At 39.2% G+C, this 20,389-nt stretch overlaps 1 protein-coding gene across 3 annotated transcripts; it reads right to left on the bottom strand.

Annotated features, from left to right (window-relative positions):
- Nucleotides 1-3,298: 3,298 nt before the first annotated feature.
- Nucleotides 3,299-17,499, bottom strand: stx12 (syntaxin 12). 3 transcript variants are annotated; one of them, XR_006106793.1, is made up of 11 exons: nucleotides 17,389-17,469; nucleotides 16,518-16,649; nucleotides 15,280-15,349; nucleotides 14,371-14,470; nucleotides 11,635-11,772; nucleotides 10,662-10,705; nucleotides 9,780-9,885; nucleotides 9,552-9,624; nucleotides 4,190-4,272; nucleotides 3,876-4,105; nucleotides 3,299-3,621 (listed from the first exon to the last, which is right to left on the bottom strand). XR_006106793.1 is itself a non-coding variant. In XM_042506564.1 (10 exons), the coding sequence occupies exons 2-10, from the start codon at nucleotides 16,612-16,614 to the stop codon at nucleotides 4,013-4,015; spliced, it is 804 nt and encodes a 267-aa protein (XP_042362498.1). In that variant the 5' UTR covers nucleotides 16,615-16,649; nucleotides 17,389-17,499; the 3' UTR covers nucleotides 3,299-4,012. The 3 variants fall into 3 exon arrangements, 2 of the variants coding, with proteins under 2 accessions (XP_042362498.1, XP_042362497.1); XM_042506564.1 differs by having other exon boundaries at nucleotides 3,299-4,105; nucleotides 17,389-17,499; XM_042506563.1 differs by having other exon boundaries at nucleotides 3,299-4,105; nucleotides 17,385-17,436.
- Between the last annotated feature and the right edge of the window lie 2,890 nt (nucleotides 17,500-20,389).

Raw genomic sequence — 20,389 nt, 5'->3', positions numbered from 1 at the left:
GGTGCTGCTGATGGAAGCAACTGTTCCCAGAACACACTGATACTGGACCAGAAGCAGTCTGCCCTCTCATCTTTGTCAGACCTGCTTCCACTATTTCAAGGACAACTCCAGTTCATACCCTGGTTCTTATTATTATCTGATCTGTGGTACAGTCAATCAGTACAAGTTCACCTGCAATCAGCTCTTATACAGTCGTCCTCAAAATTATTCAGACCCTTGCTAATTCTTGTGATTTTTTCATTTAGTGATGAAATGCATGCATGTTTTCAGATGACCTCTACAAAAGGCCAGGCGAGCTACCAGATGTTTCTTACTGAGCAGTGGCGTCTTCTGAGGTTTACGTCCATGGAGACCTCCTCTGTGCAACACTCGCCCGATGGTGGACCGTGACACCTTTGTCCCTGCCTGGTCAAGCGTTTCAATTAGGGCCTTGGTTGTGGTCCGTGGGTTGGTGTTGACCTCTCGGCAGATTTTCCTAGCAAGTTTGGGGGACACCTTACGCTTCCGGCCACACCCACTGAGGTTTTTAACAGTGTTGAACCTCTTGTGCTTGTTGATGATGCTCTGGACGGTTGAAACAGGGACATCATACTGCTTGGAAATGGCCTTGTAACCCTTTCCTTCACTGTGGGTATGAACAAGACGCTGACATAGGTCCTCGCTGAGCTCCTTCTTCTTGACCATGATGACCAGAAATTGAGAATGACCTCAACACTTTTCCCCTATTTATACTCTCTGGAAAGATGTCTTTTTTCGCTTTAACATTTGGCCAACAATGTTAAATAAAGGCTTTTATTCCATTGTGACATCTTGAAGTAACTACTGGACAAGAATTACCACATTTAGTACATTTTTGTTGAAATATTGTCAGGGGTATGAATAATTTTGAACATGGCATTTTTTGGGACTCTTTGTATTGTTGTCATTCTTTCAATTGTTGGTCACATATAACTGATACACAAATTTGAAAACATGCATTCATTTCATCACTAAATGAAAAAATCATCACAAGAATTAGCAAGGGTATGAATAATTTTGAGGACAACTGTAAATGCATGTATGCGCATAAATTCTAATTCTATTTCTAAAGCTTTTTTCCCCCAAATTTTCTAATTTTTATTTGTTTGTGTGAGATAGCAGGGACTGAAGCACAGTACTGCCTTCCTCTTTACTTTACTGGATTTTGTATGAACATTTTTGTATAGGGCGCAGATTGTAAAGTTGTGCAAAGGAACATTTCTCCACATTTAGCTGTAAAACATCATTTAAAAGAGGCAGGAATTTTTCAGTCACCTTATCAGATTTGTGATAATATATAATGATAGTGACACAGTCAAAGAAAAGTTCACAACCTGAAAACATAATGCCTCCTTTATGGCTGTTGCTAGCACAGAGGTGTGAAATCAGCAGTGAGGAAAACAGCATGTTTTCTTCCAACCCTTTCACCATTTATTGTTGCTGATGTTGGGGGAATGCACAAAACTCCAGATATGACAACAGTTTTTACATTTTTTTCATTGTTAATATCTTTGCATGGACACTATGGATATGGTTATGGTTATATTGGTGGTTACGTTTGTACCACACACCCATCCAACACCAACTCCACACTCTCGCTATACATAAAGCTCACAATACCTCCTGCACAGACACTGGACATCTATTGCATATCTGTCCGTCCTGGAAGAGGGATCCACAGGGACTTTTTCCTTGTCTGCTGTTAGGGTCCAAGAACAGAGGGATGTTGTTAAAAAGTTGTGTGGGGTCTGGACTTAATGCAGCAGACCACGAGAGGATCTACACCAATGGCACACACCGAGCGCCCCGTCAGACCAGAGGGGAGAAACGAGCCAAAAGCACCGGACGAAGAGAGGGAGGGGAGCGGACATCAGGGCAAGGCTGACCCAACTTGGACTGAGAGCTGTTCCTCTACCAAGCCTTCTTCTGGCTAATGTCCGCTCACAGGAGAATAAAGTGGATGAGATTTGATTGAGGCTCACTCAGCAACAGGAAAAGACACAAGACTCTGATGAAAACTGAAAAAATGCACTGCGGGAATTGAATGATGCCATCAGCGGCAACTCCAAAGATATAGCAGGATCAAGGAGAAATGTAATTTTGTTTTTTAAACTTTGTTTATAAAATTATAAATAGATCTACCTACCTACCTATGTTATATGCTGTAAAGCCTCTGAGGTAATTTATGGTTTTGTGATAATAGGCTTAATAAATAAAACTGAACTGAACCGAAAACTGAACTGAACTGAACTGAACTGAACATTAACCTGAGCTGAGTGTCATTCACAGGGCACTGGGCTGCTCTGTCAACATGCCTGCACACAATGAAGCGTCAGTGTTGTTTCAAAGACCAAGTTAGTAGCAGTAACATCAAGAAAAGCAGCAATGAAGCAGGACAATTCAACAAAGACGGACTTATAGAACACTATTAGCCAGTAAACATGGATGTAAAAAACACGAGTTCCAATATATTCTGCATGTTCTGCTTTTTAAATGAGGAACTACAAACATTGTTGAATGCATTGAGGGGAGTGTTCTGACCTAAATGAAAATTTAAAACTGAGGAATGATATGGATCATTACATTTCCATTGTCTCTCCTGTAATCCTACAATACATCCTCCATACATCCTTTCATTAGATTTTTTTCTATTCACATTACATGAGTCATTATAGTAAACAACACATTTATATTTACTTGGACACATTCTTTCAAATTCACAATTGTTATATTACACAGTGTGGCCAATATACTGTACTCTCCATCACAATGAGAGCATTTGATCATATTCATGCTAAATTATGGTGGCTCGTGAAAAACACATGAAAAAAATAAAAATAAAATAAAATAAAATAGTCATGATTTTGTTTTCTCTTTGGCCCTCCTTTGGAGGGGCTGGAATCAATAAACTCAGTGTAGCATGCTGTCCCCTGCAATACCTGACAATGTACACTTTGGCAGGCATTTTCTCTTACATGTACATTACTAAGTTATCAAGTTACAAAAAAAGTTTCCAAAATATTTTTAGTTTTAGTTTACAGCCTGTGAGCCAGTGTTTCCAGATCTCAGCATTTACTTTGGCCAGTTCACTGTTGTGAGAACTGAGAGAAATGCTAGCCAAAATCAAGAATAGTCAAATCCAAACTGTAATATTGCAGTTTACCTTTACAGACAAGTTTTCAGTGTGAGCAGTGCCAAAAGTCCAGCCAGAAGCTGCTTAAAGAGAACTACTGAGCCCACATGAAGACACACAACATATAGCACGTCCACAAAAGCCAACTTGTTTCAGACATTTATTATGCATACTGTCATAGAAATCAATTTAAAAATGTTCTGTTTGAAGACTGGACTTTCATGTTGGAGATAGTGTCATTATTTTATGATCCATAATGTTCTGAGCAGAATATAATGCAGATTTGTAATATTTACAGACATGGGTTTGATCAGTATTGGTTATCTGTAAGAGCTCTCATTTTACAACATGTATATTTACAAGCATGGCTGCCGTCAGCAGCAGGAGTCACACAGGTCCCACAGGAGGTGACTGGGCAGGCCAGTCTCATTCAGATGATGCCACAGCAGGTCACAAAAAATTACAGCCCCCTAAAAACCACAGATTAGTTTACTTCAACAAGCCATGAGTTTCTTATTTCATTTTGCCGGTTCTGAAATCATTCCCGATGACATTTATACATTTGAAATACAGTGACAGCTAGTGTTAGTGCAGTAAATAAGACAAGAAATGAATAAGCACTCCCCTCAGCACCTTAGTCCTTTATCTCACTTTAAATAGGATGTTTTCAGCTATTTTACAAAGCAGGCTTGATCAGTTCACATGAGGATGTTTCCACACTGACCATCCCTCTGCATAGATCTCCTCTGCTGACCATGGTCATAGCCTCTCCTTGTTCTTCTGGTGATTCCAGGCAGGTACTTGTGGGTGGGAAGGGCAGAGTAAAATATGGAAGTGGCACATCGTTTGTGCAGAGTCAACTCACTTAGCAGCTTGCCAGATAATAATGCCAAGTATAACAAGCACAATGGAACAAACCATAGCAAGGATACACATCTTCTTCCTGGACTTTTGCTGTGATAAAGAGGCAGACACAGAAGGGTTAGCGGGAGGGACCTCACTGACTGGCAGCACTTAAAGGGACGGCTGCAGACTCACCTGGTAATAGGCGGCTCTCTGGAGCTGCTCTGTTCCCCGCTCTACATGAACATCAGCGTTCTCCACATTTGCCTCAATGCTATCTGTAGGGCAGAACATTCAGCAAGGTCAGCTAGGAACTCAGGAAGTCACAGGATTTTGACAGTGGAAACTGCTCATCTCTTTACTTATCACCTTCTTGCACAAGTCTAGGGCTGCCCCCTAAATGTTCAAAAGTCTAATCATCAGTCAGAGACCCTCAGTTGACTGAGATTGCTTCTAGTGAAGCAGTCCTTGTTTTGTTTGTTTGTTTTTTTTGTTAGTCAGCGTGCGCTGCAGTGTGCTTCTGGGGGCGATTTGGTCTCTGAATTTTTCTGCGGACCAAGTGCTCTTAAATGTCACGCTACACTTTCATAGAGGCACAGAGGAAGAGATACTCTGCACTGTAAATAACAATGTCTTCTCTCTTCTGCTGAAAAGTGGTGAATTCACAGCACAAAAAAGAGACAACACAGTCTCTGGCTATTGTTTGATATCTCATGTCTGTAAAAAAATCTGTTGCACATTTGGAATCTGGTGTTGGCCCCTATTAGCTTGTTTACTATATTATGTGAATGCAGCTGTCACACTGAACGTCCTGCTGAGCCCTGTCAAACTGTCAAACTTTTCTGACATAATTCTGAGTTGGGTAAAGCTCTACAAATGTCCTGTCTCTGAATTTGTGTCACCACTTTTCCCTCATTTCCTTGTTTAGTAATCAGGGAGCAGAATGGAGAGCATCAAGAAAACAACGGGAAAAGTCACCTTTTAAACACTAAAAACTTTGTTTACAGTTGTGTTTGTGTGAATGACTTTTGTCAAATGCTGAAGTAGGATGACGTAATGATAAAAGTACAAGTGTCAGACTGTGACAGCAGAGCCTATTCCTTAAAACCTTTCTCCTACCAACAGTCACTGTTGGGTTTATCATTTTTACCTCGAACAAGAACTTTTGGTTTCCTGAACTCTGCCAAACTTTTGTCAGTGTTGGCAGGCACCATTCTGAAAGCCAGTGACTAACAACCTAACTTGTACTTTGAAATGTGCGCATGCTCCAAACTGTTGGTATCCAGAAACTAAACCATAAAACTAACAAATTTTTTTAACTATTACTGCAATTAATTCCAGTTCACAAGAGGCCATATTCCATTTATAGCTAACTGAAAGGCATTCTCACACCACCACAATCATCATCATCATCATCATCATCATCAATCAAATCTTTTTATCAGTTATTTAATGCCTCTGTTCAAGCTTGATTTGCAAGACTGAGCTGTTGTTTTTTTGTAAGAAGTATCAATTGTGGTCCCAAAACAGTATCCTTCATCCTTTGAGGGTAACAATGATTGTGGCTGGGAAAAGTAGTCTGTGCCTGATGTCATTAAATTGGGCTCTTTTGAGTCTCCCTTATGAGCCTCTTGTCAGCTACAAGATAGCCTCTTTGGCCTGATATCTCTGCATTCTTATTATCACAGGGTTAAAAAAAAGTTATCAGACAGGATGTTACACAATCAGGACAGGCTTTTAAAGTGTGTTTCATGTACTCTTTTCACTCACTGGTACACTGGGGGATAAAATCCTGTGTCATTTGGGATAACTCCGAGAAAACATATAGAATGTTGATTTTATGCAAATGTATTTAGTATATATGAATTACATACTTGGAAGTTAAAGTTTAATATGGTAGATATCTGTTAGTAGTCCAAAAAATCTGCCGGATTAGGTTCAAACTGAGTTTCGTCATACCAGATAACCCTTTTGTCATAAAGATTAACAGATATTTTCTGTTACCCCATAATGTCATCCATTATCCTGGATGACACATGTAAAGAATTATTTTGTCTTTATACAGTTTTTTTTAATCCTTTATTGTTATATTCCCATTCAAATTAGGAAATTAAAACATCTTTTTGAACACTGTTCATTTAAAATATCTTCAATAATAAAAAATATTATCACATATATATATATATATAATATATATATATATATATATATATATATATATATATATATATATATATAATATATATATATATATATATACACACACACACACACACATACATATAAAGCACTTTTTGTTTAAAATTTTAAACTAATGTGTCAATGTTATCTATGATTTATTAAAAAAGAGAATGGGTTAAATGATGAATTTACAAACTCTTTTTTTTAAAGAATATAACAACATTACTTGCCTCTTCAGAGTCCATATTGGGGATCTATTTTTTCCTCATAGAGGTGTTTGGACATCCAAGTTGCATGTCAAGTCATTGGCCCACATGCACGTGACTGGCCGGTCTTACCGCAACAAACCACGGAGAAGTTCAGATTACTCCACACACAGAGAGGGAGCGTGACTTCATGCTCTGCTCAGGATGTCATTACTCCACTGTATCTTTACACACCACAAGTAGTGGTTTGCTGCTATATTAATGCTCTGAATATTGTATAGAGAACCTTTAATATTATAAACAATTTAAAAAATATATTGGGTAATGTTAAATGTTTTCTTGAAAAAAATGCACTGACTTTTTTTCTTAACAGTGTAGTCTAATTAATTTTCTTGAAAAAAAATCCCATTGCACAACATAAATATTGATTATTTATGAATATCAATTGTGTTTGCTGTGTGTTTCTTAAATCCTTGAGAAAGTGGTTGCTTATCAACTCTGTGACTTTCTCCAAGATAATAGTTTATTCGAGGACTTTTGGTCAGGCTTTAGACTTCATCTTAGTACAGAGATGGCACTAGTAAAAATAAAAATCTGGTCTCTGTTTTAATCCTTTTAGATCTCAGTGCCGCTTTTGACACCATTGACCATCAAATCTTACTGCACAGACTGGAAAACCTAATTGGCCTTAAAGGAGTGTCACTAACCTGGTTTAAATCTTACTTATCAGATCGTTCTCAATTTGTTCACATCAATGATCAATCCCCTGCACATACTAAGGTCTGCTTCGGAGTGCCACAGGGTTCTGTGCTTGGACCAGTCCTTTATATATGTTTCCTCTAGGCAACATTATTAGAAAACACTCGATACAGTTTAATGGTTATGCTGATGATACGCAAATGTATCTATCTATGAAACCAGATGAAATTGATCAGCTATCTAGACTTCAAACATGTCTTAAGGACGTAAAAGCCTGGATGAGCCATAATTTCCTGATGTTGAATTCAGACAAAACTGAAGTTATTGTTCTTGGCCCCAAACACCTCAGAAACTCCCTTTCTAACAATGTAATTTCTCTAGATGACATTACCTTGGCTTCTAGCACATCTGTAAGGAACCTCAGAGTATTATTTGATCAAGATTTATCTTTTGCCTCCCATATAAAACAAACTTCAAGGACTGCTTTCTTTCACTTGTGAAACATTGAAAAATTAGACATATCCTGTCCCAAACAGATGCTGAAAAATTAGTACATGCATTTGTCAACTCTAGGCTGGATTACTGTAACTCCCTATTATTCGGCTGCCCAAACAAATCTCTTCGGTCACTCCAACTGGTGCAGAACGCTGCTGCACCAGTTCTAATGGGAACCAAGAAAATTGTCAGGCTCAATTCTATCTGTGGCAGCTCATAGTTCCTTACCAACCCTCAGGATCACTGCGCTCTGAAAATGCAGGATTACTTGTGGTTCCCAAAAGTTTCCAAAAGTAGGATAGGAACCAGAGCCTTCAGCTACCACACTCCTCTCTTATGGAACCATCAACCAGTTTTGGTCAGCGAGGCAGACACCGTTTCAACTTTTAAGGGTAGACTTAAGACCTTCCCCTTTGATAAAGTTTATAAGGCTAACACAGGTTTAACCTGTCGGGTGACTTTCTATAGGGGTCAGAGAGCAGTGGGAACTAACACTGCTCTCTGACCTTTATATTTAAGCCATAATAGCTAAATTGGTGACCCTAGTTTCGTTAGTGTGTATATTCCTGGAGCATAAGTTTCTTGTGCTCAGTTGAAATCCCCGTCCTTGTGACGGGGAGAAGGGGGAGGTGGCAGAGTGTTCGGCCCGATCCACCGGGGGTGGTTTTGAGTCCGTTCAGACCTGCCACTCTGGCTCTGCTTCCTCTCTCTTTCTTTCTTTTCTATTACTGCTCTCTGGCATTCATATTTAGTCGTAATTGCTGATCAGTGACTCTAGGATCTTCACTGAGTGCTTATCCTGTTTACTGCTCACCACTTTTGGTCTGTTGAACCGCACTATGCTAATCCCATCCCCCTGCTCGCCCTGATCATGATCTGGTCCTGGTTACGTCGATGCCGTTATCATGCCTCCCTATCAATATATGCATGAGACTCTTATCAACACCCACAATATCACCATAGAGTGCATTTGATAATTTCACACCTGTCATTATTGTAATATGACATGCGTCTGTTTCCAATTGCTGTGCCCCCCCCCTTTCTCTTTCCTTTTGGCCACAATTGTATCTCATTTGTTATTTACGACATCTATTGCACGTCTGTCCGTCCTGGAAGAAGGCTCCCTCATCATCCTCTGCCGCTCTTCCTGAGGTTTCTTCCTTTTTTTCCCTGTTACAGGGGTTCTTTTTCGGGAGTTTTTCCTTGGGTAATGTGAGGGTCTAAGGGCAGAAGGATGTCGCACGCTGTAAAGCTCTCTGATGGAAACCATGTTTTGTGCTCTATAAATAAAATTGATTTGACTTTACTGACAATTTGTGTGGAAGCTCATCAGATGTCATGTCAAGTAACAATATCACACTGATTTTTTCCCTTAAAACTTTTTCAATTTCATTTTATGGAGTTGAGAAAACAATGACAGCACGATGCCCAGTGCTGTAAAAGATTTTCAGACATTTTGCATCTTAAATTACATTGTAACATTAAAATATGGGTAGGGAAACTGAACAGTTAGGGTCTCGTCTAAAGCCAACATATTAAAATCAGATTAAATGATTATGCAAGTTCTTGGTATAAGTTACAGTCTCACTTCATATATTTACTAAGTATTATTGATTTAAAAAGTTTTAATATGATAATATTTGGAGAATCTTTATGGTGTCGTCATACCTATTAAAAAACTTGAAATACATTATGAAAACAAGATTTTTGAAGCAAGCAAATGACATCTTAATAAAGACAACAAAAAAAAAATTCGTATGCAGTTTTAACCTAGTATATTTTCTGGTCAGCTTGAAAACCTTATCATTATTGGGCCATGGACAGAAGTAGTAGACATGAACATACCTCATCATATGTCTGCAAAGTTCCTGTACATTAGAAAATGCCATAGTAGACAGCATAGTTAAAATCTCTGACAGGTATGTATCACCTCACGCAATAAATGGTCGGAGAAAAACAACCCCAGTGCCACTCACCAATCATCTCTCCCTGATCGTGGATCATCACTGCCAGGTCCTTGAAGATCTGGTTTACATCCAAAATGTCAGACTGAAACACACAAACAAACAGGCAAACAAAGCTAGAATCAGCTGTGGCAGGTGTGTGTGATCTCACAATAGATGGCAGGAGGTTTTGGCAGAGGTCATCACCATGATGGAGGCTGATGGACAGTGTCCTGCTATATGTTAACATCAGAAACTGACCTCCAGCTGTCTGATGTTGATCTCTCTCTCCTTGATGAGCTCCAGGTCCTCCTCGGTGATGCCCACCTCCTCCGTCTGGGTGGTCATCTGACCCCAGTCCTCTTGGCTTTACACGCACAGGGCATTTGAAAGAAAAAAAACAACTTTGAAACAGCTCTGAAATATTATGTCCATAAACTAGAGCCCCTGCTGTGTTCACAGTATGATGCTGTGAGACTAATTTTCTCAAGTAAGAGCTGTATGAATGTATGATACTACTTCTAAAATGCTTTTAGCACATTTTTGTATGGAAGAGTGAAAATATGGAGATAGTGAATTACAGTGAAATACAATACAGATTGTTATCTGTGTATTTTTTAAGTGTGCATTAACTGTCATAATTTACTACTAAAAATCTTTGTTAAAAGGAAAATACTTGGCTTTTTTCCCTTTAATAACTGAATAAATTGTTTTTCATAGTGACGTGAACTTTCCATGCTACAGTGAAATCTAATCACAACAGAGAAACTAAGTGAAGAGGCGTTTAACATTTAAGAGGTGTCGAGCAGAGAGCAGTACAGACCTGCCAACGCTAAATGCAAAACACTGGCATTAGAGGTCATGAAGACGCACAGGGGAGCTTTTACTTTTAGAGCAGGAAGCACATGGTCAATCAATTGTCCAATCACAACTTTGTTTGATTTGATAATAATTTGGCATTTTAATTATTCCATATTTTTGGTTGTCAAGCTTTACTGGCAATAACGTGATTAGTGAGGGAAATTTCAACTACAATGGAAAATACTTGATTTTCTTGGTTTATTTAATTCAGCTTAAAGAATTTGGGTCTCCTTCATACACCTTTCGGACAAGAGAAAACCCTGAATGATGGCAGTCACTTACTTGTCAAAAGAAACAAGTTTTTCATCCCGAGAACTGTCTTCAGCCTGAGGGAGAAATGAAAATCCACTATTACCAAAGTCAAGATAAGCCTGGCATACACTACAAGATTTTTAAAATCTAACCTAATTTAGAAAATGTGAGCGACCATACACCCGAGAAATAATGACAGATTTAACAGTTTTGTTCTTATAGTGTGTGGCGTGCAGCGAGATGACCAGCACAGCACACCACACACTAACATATTCCGTCCACTAACAACCAGACTCTCCACTCTCAAAACTTGAATTCTTGCGCAGTTAAACACGACTTAGAGTAAACAAACATAGCAAAACTGCCAGCAAGCCAACTTTATGATGGTCAAGCTAAATGCAGCTAGCTGTTAGCTGGCTGCTAAATCCGTTGCCTCTCCTTGTCGGTGCAATTGTGGTGTTTTACCGAACATATTGTACAAACACTCAGGTTGTTGCCACAAATCAACAAGTTGGACCTCCATTTCTGCAGTCCATCTCACTTTATGCTTCGTGTTCTTGTTAGTTGTGCTTCTGTCTTTAGTCAGCTTCTTCCTGATTGGCTATTGTTCCATTCAACGTAACAACCCACAGAGGTCGTGCCTATGTGTTCCCTTCACACAACAGCATTTCTGATCATAAACACTGAGCTTGTTTAATATTTACAATGTCAGATTGGGACAGCCCTCATCGTCTTCTCAACAGATTGTGGAGGGTAAAATCACTCTTAACACACCTCTCACCACAGGAAAATCTGGCCAGATAATATTTAGAACAATCAGGGCCATTGCTGACTTTGGTCAGAAGGGGGGAATCGGGCAAAAAATCATTCCATTTATCTTGTAGTGTTTGCCCCGCTTTAACAAAACACACATTAAGACACAATTCCAATGAATCTGACGTCTGATCCCTACCCTCTTACCACTGTGGAAGTGAACTTGGAACTGAAGTGGACTCCTACTTACTGACAGGCGGGATCCAGCTCTCGCTCTGGCCACTGACTCCTTCTCCTTCTCTGCTGCGCGCCGCTGGACTGCTTGGAAATTGTTCAGAGCTGCTGAGAAATCATTCATCAGCCTATCCCTCTGGATTTTTTGCTGCCTCTGGACACACAGCAGTGGGACACAGACAGTATGAGACCAGTTAAAGGACAAAGTGGAACTCATAAAGATAAGACATTTGAGATTTTTACCACACAAAATATATTTAGATTTCTACAAATCAGACTTTTGTAGAAAATGTGTTGGAAAGAATTCAAAACACAGACACATTTTCATTTGTTAACAGTTTAATATGAATATAATTCAAGCTGTTAAACAGTTACAACTAAATGTAGTCTTTTAGGTATTACACCTCCCAAGGTAACACTACAAATGGACCAATAAGTGTAAAGGATCCTCAAAAGTGCAACAATGAAACTAATTCATTTTTAAAAGCTGGTGAAAATCAAACCACACTAATTTCAAAAATGTAAGTGTTACCTGCCCCCCATCTTCTGTTTATGATGTGTACATGCGTAAGACTCGAGGCGTATCTGAACAAGCCTGCTTAAGGGAAAACCAGTGACGACCAGGAAGAACCTTGGCGCTATCACGCTCGCTCTTTCCACCTTCTAGTTTCAGCAACAGCAGTTTGTGGTGGTGACTGATGTGATCTAGATTTGAGTCTTTGTTTTTTGATGGGTCTGGTAGTCCTGTTTTTTCAGGGAGAGCTCAGATCCTTCGATCCAGTGTGCACTGGTCTGAGTCTGAGTCCCTTGTTTTTGTTTATTTTGGTGAGCCCATCAGCCTTCTGTTAGCATACTTTGTTTGGTGTTCACTTATATTGTTTTCAAATAAATAATATTTTATATAAATACATTTTTATCCTGCTACTCCTTGGCTCTTTGGAATGTGTTGGACTTCTTCATGAGCATTTTTTTTCCTGACGCCTGTCTCTGGGAATGGCAACCTCATCCAGGGAGCAACTCAGTTTCTTTAAATGTGGAAATCCAGAGGCATTAAGGTTATCAGAGATCTTCATGAGGAGGGGTATTTGTATGTCTTTTGTGCAACTTCAGTGGCCATTTGACCTATGTAAAGGGCACCTTTTTGGGGTATTTGTTACTTTATTGATGTGCATGTTCTCACTTCACCTACTATTCCCTAACTCAGTGCCTTAGATTCTTTTCTTTTGAAACTGAAGGGTCCTTCCCATTTCATTTATTCTTTCTGGTCTCTTTAACCTTTCCCTTGTTCAGCCTGCTTGTACAATATCCAGAGTATATGGGAGATTATGAATACACTGGAGCAGCAGTCAGTCTGACTGGAGCTATACTGTCTTTTCCTGCAACAGGCTCACAAACAATTAACTTAGCAGTCAGACTTAAACTAGAATTACCACCCTGTGGCTGGATGCCTCCATGAAACAGTCAAGTTGCTACAACAGTTTACATCCATGTTTGTCCACAGACAAGTTCACAGTACATCATCCAGAAATGGAAGTGTTTATTGGTGCGGTGCAACACAGTGCATCCTGGTAGTTGTAGTTCTTTGTTTTTGTTTTAAATCTCTTGAGTCAACGCAAATGCCACCGCCACTTTTTCTCCAATATCTCTGGCCATATAGCACAAATGTCAAAAGTTTTTCCTCTTTATTCTTTCTGCAGAGACAGCCTAGATTTATTAAAAGACCACTGCTCGCTGCAACTGATGCCATAAGAATGATTTGAATGATGCTAAAATAATGTTAAAATTCTTCACACAGTGGCTTTGCACATGAATTCGACAGTCAGCATTATAAGTATACAGTAATAATAATAATAATAATTTATTATTATTATTATTATTATTAGTAGTAGTAGTAGTAGTAGTAGTAGTAGTAGTAGTAGTAGTAGTATTATCATTATTGTTGTTGTTATTGTTATTATTGTTACACTCTATGTTCACAGTCAAGAAATTGCAGGAAAGTTACTGTAATAACTATAGGTGTGGCAAAGACAAAGGTCAAAGGGTCAACTAAATCACTATGTTTCTTCTTCCTCAGGGCATGAATGTGTTGAGCAAATTTCGATGAAAGTTGGGCTTATTGTATTTTAGACACAAATAGAGCAATGGACGAAGACAGTGACATACCCACAACTCATTGCTGAATGATTAAAGGCAGCAGGGTGAGCCTGCTGATGAGCTAAGATTGACTTTATGAGCTGCTTTACTGGCTGTTTGTCATAACTACAGAGGGACTTTGCTCTGGGCTGATATTCATATGACATTTTATTATCTCTGCTGTTACTTTCTGCTGAGAGGTCATGAGGAGGAGCCATTAAGGATAGATTATATTGGTGACTTTAGAGTTTTGGTTATTTTATTACCCCATGTTAATTATTTATTCTTTTTACCTACCTTTGAGTGATAGCATTAAAGTCACACGCAAGGTAAAATGTACACTTCTAGTCCAAAACATCTAAACATTTTACTGTTGTGAAACTGAAACAACAGCATAACCAAAGCTGTTCATATTAAGTGCGATCTGAGTGTCTGACAAGATGCTATGCTGATGCCACATCCAGTTTATTAAGAGGTCTACCGTTATTAATGCTGAATGCAGAGGCTGGAGTGACCGCTGAAAGCCATAGTCACTTCCACTCCCACCATCACTCACCACTGTTTTCTAGCGATGTTTTATTAAGATGTATTGTAACAAGAAATGTAGACTGATACTTACTTGCTCAGAGGGGGATGTTGGCAAAGGAATGGATCCCAACTCTTTCAGGTGCTTGTTGGTTTCTTTTGCCAGTTGGTTGGTGTAGTGTTGTATCTGCTGCCTGTCAAAGAGCCAACAGTTCAGAAGAACCAAAAAATGCTGGTCAATCTGATGAATGAGTTGCTCTACAACAACAACAAGCTTCAGACTATCCAAGACCACCATGCTGCACAATAAGGTGCATCTTTTTAGTACAGCAGTGTTTCTGGTACATGACATTACATGACATGACATTAAAGCAACAACCAAAAACTTTTTTGATGTGCCATCTGGGTGACAGTGTTCTCTTACACTGCCTGTTCAAAGTGGGTATTTTGCACCAATATGCGGCCTTGCTGTTCTGCATAACATATGATCACGGAAAGGAAGGACGGAGTTGTCTTGCCTCTGAGCCGGGACAGGATGTAGTAACAGCACCGAGATGAGGTCTGCCTTTGTTATTGTTTAAAGAGTGCTGATGACGGGTATGTCATATGTCACACAATAGGGCGACGCTGTTGTGTTGGACATCATGCCCGTCACACCTCTTTCAGTCCTGAACTGCCAAAACAAATTTAAAACACTGGAGCGGAACGTTGCTGCTGTTGTTTGGTTCTGTTTAAAAATGCAAAGGAGACATAGAGAATACACTATACAGCGGCTCTATAGTGTGATCTCTGCTGGGGCTACAGAGTAACATGTTAATTTAGACAGCATACCAGAGATACTGGAGTATAGCATCTCATTTCTGAGGCAGTAGCAGCTGTATAAAACAGATCAAAAATGCGTGTGTGTGTGTGTGTGTGTGTGTGTGTGTGTGTGTGTGTGTGTGCGTGTGCTTGGCTAAGAAAAAAACAACATGGGAGTAAGGCAGGTAAGGTTGATACATACAGACGATCCTGATGTTCACTGGTGTCCTGACTGGTCCCCAGCTGGTTCACCATGCTCTTGATCTGAGCAGCTGTCATGAAAAGACACAATAATAAGTCTCAATCTTAGAGAGTGACACAGCAAAAAATGCTACCCCACACCACAGTAAAAGGGCAATAGTGTTTGTGTGCATATGAATATGGCTCAAAATACCTTGTTATTTACAAGCCTCTATAAGATGGCTTTACCAAAGGTTTACATCATCAAATTAAGCTTTTTGGCACAAGATTTTAACAGATGAGTAAAAACATTCAGTCATTGAATATAGTTAAGCATTTTAATGTTTCGTAGAAAAATACTAATTTAAAATCGGAGAAAATTTAGTTTCATCTAAATCATACTGGTTTAGCTAAATCATAATGCAACGGGGCAGCTGTGGCTCAGGATTTGGAGTGGGTCACCCACAAATCAGAAGATCAGAGGCTCATCCAGTCTGCATGTTGAAGTATCCTTGGACAAGATACTGAACCCCAAGTGCTCTGTATGTGAGTGCACCTTGTGTGTGAGCCTTGGCCACCAGTGTGTGAATGTGTGGGTGAATGTGACATGTAGTGTAAACGTGCTTCGAATGGACAGATGTTTCAGATCAGGGCAATGCATAACAAAATTGTAAGAGGGGACAACCCCATGTCACTAGGTATATTTCTTTTATAGTTAATGTTTTTGTTGTTGATATTATTATTATTGTGGTGGAAATGATATGTCAATGTTTATGTCTCTATGTAAATGTGTTTTTTTCCATAAAAATGTAAGTATAAAAAAATGAAAGAGGATTAATTCTTTGTCGCAATAGTGCAATAACTTTCAGTTAATCAATGCATTAATTTACTAATCATAACAACATGGACAAGCTTATACATTAAAGATGAAAAATTAAACCAAACAGGGGTTTGTTTGTTTTTTAAATAAACATGGTATTACCTAGGGTGTTGTGGTTGCGTGGTGACTGAGTGTATATAGTCTGCTGTAGTGCCAGCCCTCCCAGTTTGATTCATATCCATATTCTTATGAATTATGGCTAATTTCCTGTTTCTTTGGTAACACAATAAAACCCTGCATAGGAGGAAAAAAGACCCCTCAGGCTAAAAAAGAAAAGGTTCAGCAGAGTGAGGCAGACTTGAGGCTGACACAGCATTCTCTAAAATGCTCCCTGACTCATTCAGTGAGTGAGTAACCATATGTAGCAATGGAGTTTTTACTGTTCTGTGTGATCTTCTGGATGTTGGAGGAACATGTCTGGATGAGGGTGTTGAAGTCCCGTGGCACAGGGCGGTAGCTCTCTTTGCCGTATGACATGTCTGCCAGAGTGTGCTTGTGCGTTTGAGATTTGGCTGCAGACAAACAGAGGACATAAGTTTTAAACAAGTTACATGACACCACAAGGTGCTCCTTAATTGCCATAGTTTCCATAGGATTATAAAATGGGAAAGGTCAGCACAATAATAATAGCATTGTGTGGGCCCAGATGAAGCACCTGTAAACAGAGCATCAACACAGCTAATGGAAACAGACCTTAAGTGACAATATGGGGGTCAGATATATAGATCTAGATTTTACATGATGGTACACTAACATAGTCGGCTCACTCGTGCTACGTTTCACAAAGTCACATTACAATTTCGGGAATAATAAGAGTGCCATTATTGACGGTAGAGATTATGTTTGTGTAATTTGGTCTGAAGACAAGTGTTAGCTTGCTAAGAAGTTAGCTTGCTAATGTCGAATCATTCAAGATGATCGAAATCGAAGACGAAGTCAGATATGAGCTTAGCTACAATAGGGACGTGCTGTTAACATGTTCTGTACATACATATCTGTGATCTGCATTCTATGACACTAAACTCAACTGGCTAACGTTATCCTCCCGTTTGTTTACCGCAAGTTCCGGAAGCAGGGACTCCAGCTGTTAGCTTTCAGCTAACTGGCGCTAATTTGGAAGCTTTCAGTTGTTTAAAAGCAACTAGTTAGCCTAGAGAGCCACGTTTGTTCTTCGCCAGTAAAGACTAAAAAACAACAGCATATTGTCCACAAGACTAAAACGTTTAATATAAAATAAAATGGAATACTTGCTTATTTGGTTGCTTGAACTGAACACAATGTTCTTCGGTCCTGTCTTTAAGAAACTGCCCTTCCTGGATCGTGACGTTATCACGTAACGGCTTCCTGTTCCTCTTCTTCTGCAATAGTATTTTTTATTCTTTGCCAAGGAGGGTGCTGCCAGGCCCACAGGAAGTGCGCCACTCTTATAATACATCCATTAAAAAAAAAAAAAAAAAAAATTTAATAACTTTATTAAACGTTTGACAGAACATAACAATACAACATAAAAACAAGAAGGAGGTTTTGTCAGGGGGTTACATACATGGTATTCCATTTTTTTTTTTTTTTTATAAATAAGTTTCTTTACAAAAAGACATTAAAAAGGGTACACAGGTTCAGGGTCTTGACAGCTTTACTGTTGGTTGCGTTTTTGATTGTTTTTATATACTGTTTGGTTTCATTTATAAAAAAAAAAGAAAGCAAGGATTTTTATTTATGTATCAGCATTTATGAATATGCCATTTAGCCAACAGAATAATAAGATTAATTATATAATATTGTTTGTTTTTGGAGGGTGTAAAGGAAGTGAAGCCAAACAGTATATTTTCAAAACAAAGGGTAAAGTTATTTTCAATAAAGGAGGAAATAAAGTGGCAAACATCTATCCAGAAACTGTTTGAAAAAAAAACACAAGACCAAAACAAGTGAAAGATATCTTCAGGGCATTCTGAACAGAAAGAGCAAGTAATGTCAACACAATTCTTAAACCGCTGTAAAAAGAATATTTTACATGGATAAATTTTGTGAATTAATTTGAAAGATACTTCTTTAATTTTATAATTGATCATGTATTTGGTTGGTAAAATCCAGATCTTTCCCCAATCAAGATTTGGTAATAAGTTATTCCAATAAGTAATTACATAGGGGAGAGACACAATGTCCCTTTGAAACAAAGCACGTACAGCGCGATTGCTGCTGCGTGTCGCCGAGAAACAAACCCTGCCGACTTCGAGCTCAGTTGGGTCTATAGGCAAAAGAGCTTATAATACATCCATGCTCTCGGATGTAAAATGTACATAGTGGCCGAAAGTGGAACTACGTCGCGTGATGCATTCTGGCCCAGAAAGACTTTTTGCCATTTGCTTAACATTGGGAAAGATCATTTTTTTGAGACATGTTGACTTATCAGAACTCATTTTTAATAGCCATTATTAAAAACATTAAGTCCTAAAGACGTAAAATGTGCCATTTCCCGAATAAAGATTTGGAATCCGATATTTCTCCAGACATAAAATAAACGCGCATAGGACCCGCGGGACTCTACCGCGTGAACGCGCATGTAACTCTGGAGTAACTGGAGTCCCTGACACAATACAGGCTTCATGCTGGCCGTAATAATGGATATTTTTGAATCATAATTCATCGTTTTTACCATTTCACAACACATCAACGCGCTGTTGGCGGTAAAGCCTTTAATATGGACGTCTTACCGTGTCTGTATCAGAGACCGTATAAACCGTACTACCGGTTATCAGGAAGCAGCGCGGAGCACTAATGACAGTTATCAAATGGTACTGAACGTAGTATTTACTTAAAGTTCACCTGTGTAATAATACAAGGCACCACCCTTAATTTTATTTTTATGGGCACAACACATTTTGGTTCTGTTAATTTAATTTCCCCGGTCGTGATTACGATATGGTTCCCTGATAAGTTGTATATTTGCGTGTGTGTGTGTAGAGAGAGAGAGAGCGCGATAAATCTACCATTATCTGATTATCATGTTAAAACCGACAGCACGGCTGTCATTTCACCGCCGATTAGCTGCTGTTGCTAATAAGGTAAACTAGGAATCAAGCACTCGACTCTGTTAACTTGTGTGAGGGAGCCAGATTCAATGCTCGGATACACTCGGCCACCCTCGGCCGCGTTCGGCTGTCGTTAATCACTTCTACGCATGCTCTATGTGCCAGTAGCTCCGGGTATTTTACACTTTTCTACACCCGGAAAAGATATGTTTAAGCCATGGATGTATTCTATTAATACATTTTTCCTTATAATACATCCATGGTCATAAATGGTTAAGCTCAAGAGGTTTTTTTGTTGTTAAATAAAGATAACACATAAAAAACATACATAAAGATAAATGTGCACAGCTTGATAGGCTGGTCACACCAGCATGTCAAACCATCAAAGACCATCAAGCAATATAATGCAATACAATATAAAAAAACAAGGGACACCCCAAGTAAGCTACCTAAAGCTTTTAGGAGGGGGCCCAAACAGTAAACAAAACAAACAGACAGAAGATCCCAATATAAATTGAGAGATGGAAAACGATGTTTTAAGATTGTTTGCTTCACCGATGGTGCTATTTATTTATTTCGCAGCTTACACAGCAATCTGTAAAATTGTGTTTGTTTGTAATTACGTTAGTTTTATTCACATTCATCTTCCTGTTAGTGATTGTTTAATTTTATGATATGGAGCATTTGAGCACTCTGAATGATGAGATACTGATCCCTCTGACATTTAGTGATAATGACAATTGAGATTTTAGTCAGTCAGTCATTTTCTGTAACTGCTTGCCCTCATAGGGGTCGCGGGGGGGCTGGAGCCAATCCCAGCTGTCATTGGGCGGAAGGCGGGTTACACCCTGGACAGGTCGCCAGACTATCACAGGGCCGAAACATATAGACAGACAACCATACACGCTCACAGTCACACCTGAAGGCAATTTAGAGTCACCAATCAACCTGAGCTGCATGTCTTTGGACTGTGGGGGGAAGCTGGAGACCCCGGAGAGAACCCACGCAGACACGGGGAGAACATGCAAACTCCACCCGCAGACCGAACCCCATTTCAACTGGGTTTCAAACCAGGGACCCTCTTGTGAGGGAACAGTGCTAACCACAATGCCAGCGTGCTGCCCCCAATTGAGATTTTACTTTGACAATAATTTGCAGAACTGTGATGAATTAGTGGTATGGACTTTACAAATATTTACATATTGACAGCTGCTCTGGCACTT

This window comes from Plectropomus leopardus, chromosome 18, assembly GCF_008729295.1.
Source record: "Plectropomus leopardus isolate mb chromosome 18, YSFRI_Pleo_2.0, whole genome shotgun sequence".
Taxonomy (NCBI): domain Eukaryota; kingdom Metazoa; phylum Chordata; class Actinopteri; order Perciformes; family Serranidae; genus Plectropomus; species Plectropomus leopardus.
This window is presented reverse-complemented; position numbering and strand designations above follow the sequence as displayed.

Coding starts and splice junctions, on each gene's coding strand:
- stx12 (XM_042506564.1), bottom strand. CDS start 16,614: ATGTCATACGGCAAAGAGAGCTACCGCCCTGTGCCACGGGACTTCAAC. Junction 9,625..9,779: donor TCAACATCAGACAGCTGGAG/GTCAGTTTCTGA, acceptor TGTGTGTTTCAG/TCTGACATTTTGGATGTAAA. Junction 4,106..4,189: donor AGAGAGCCGCCTATTACCAG/GTGAGTCTGCAG, acceptor TCTTTATCACAG/CAAAAGTCCAGGAAGAAGAT.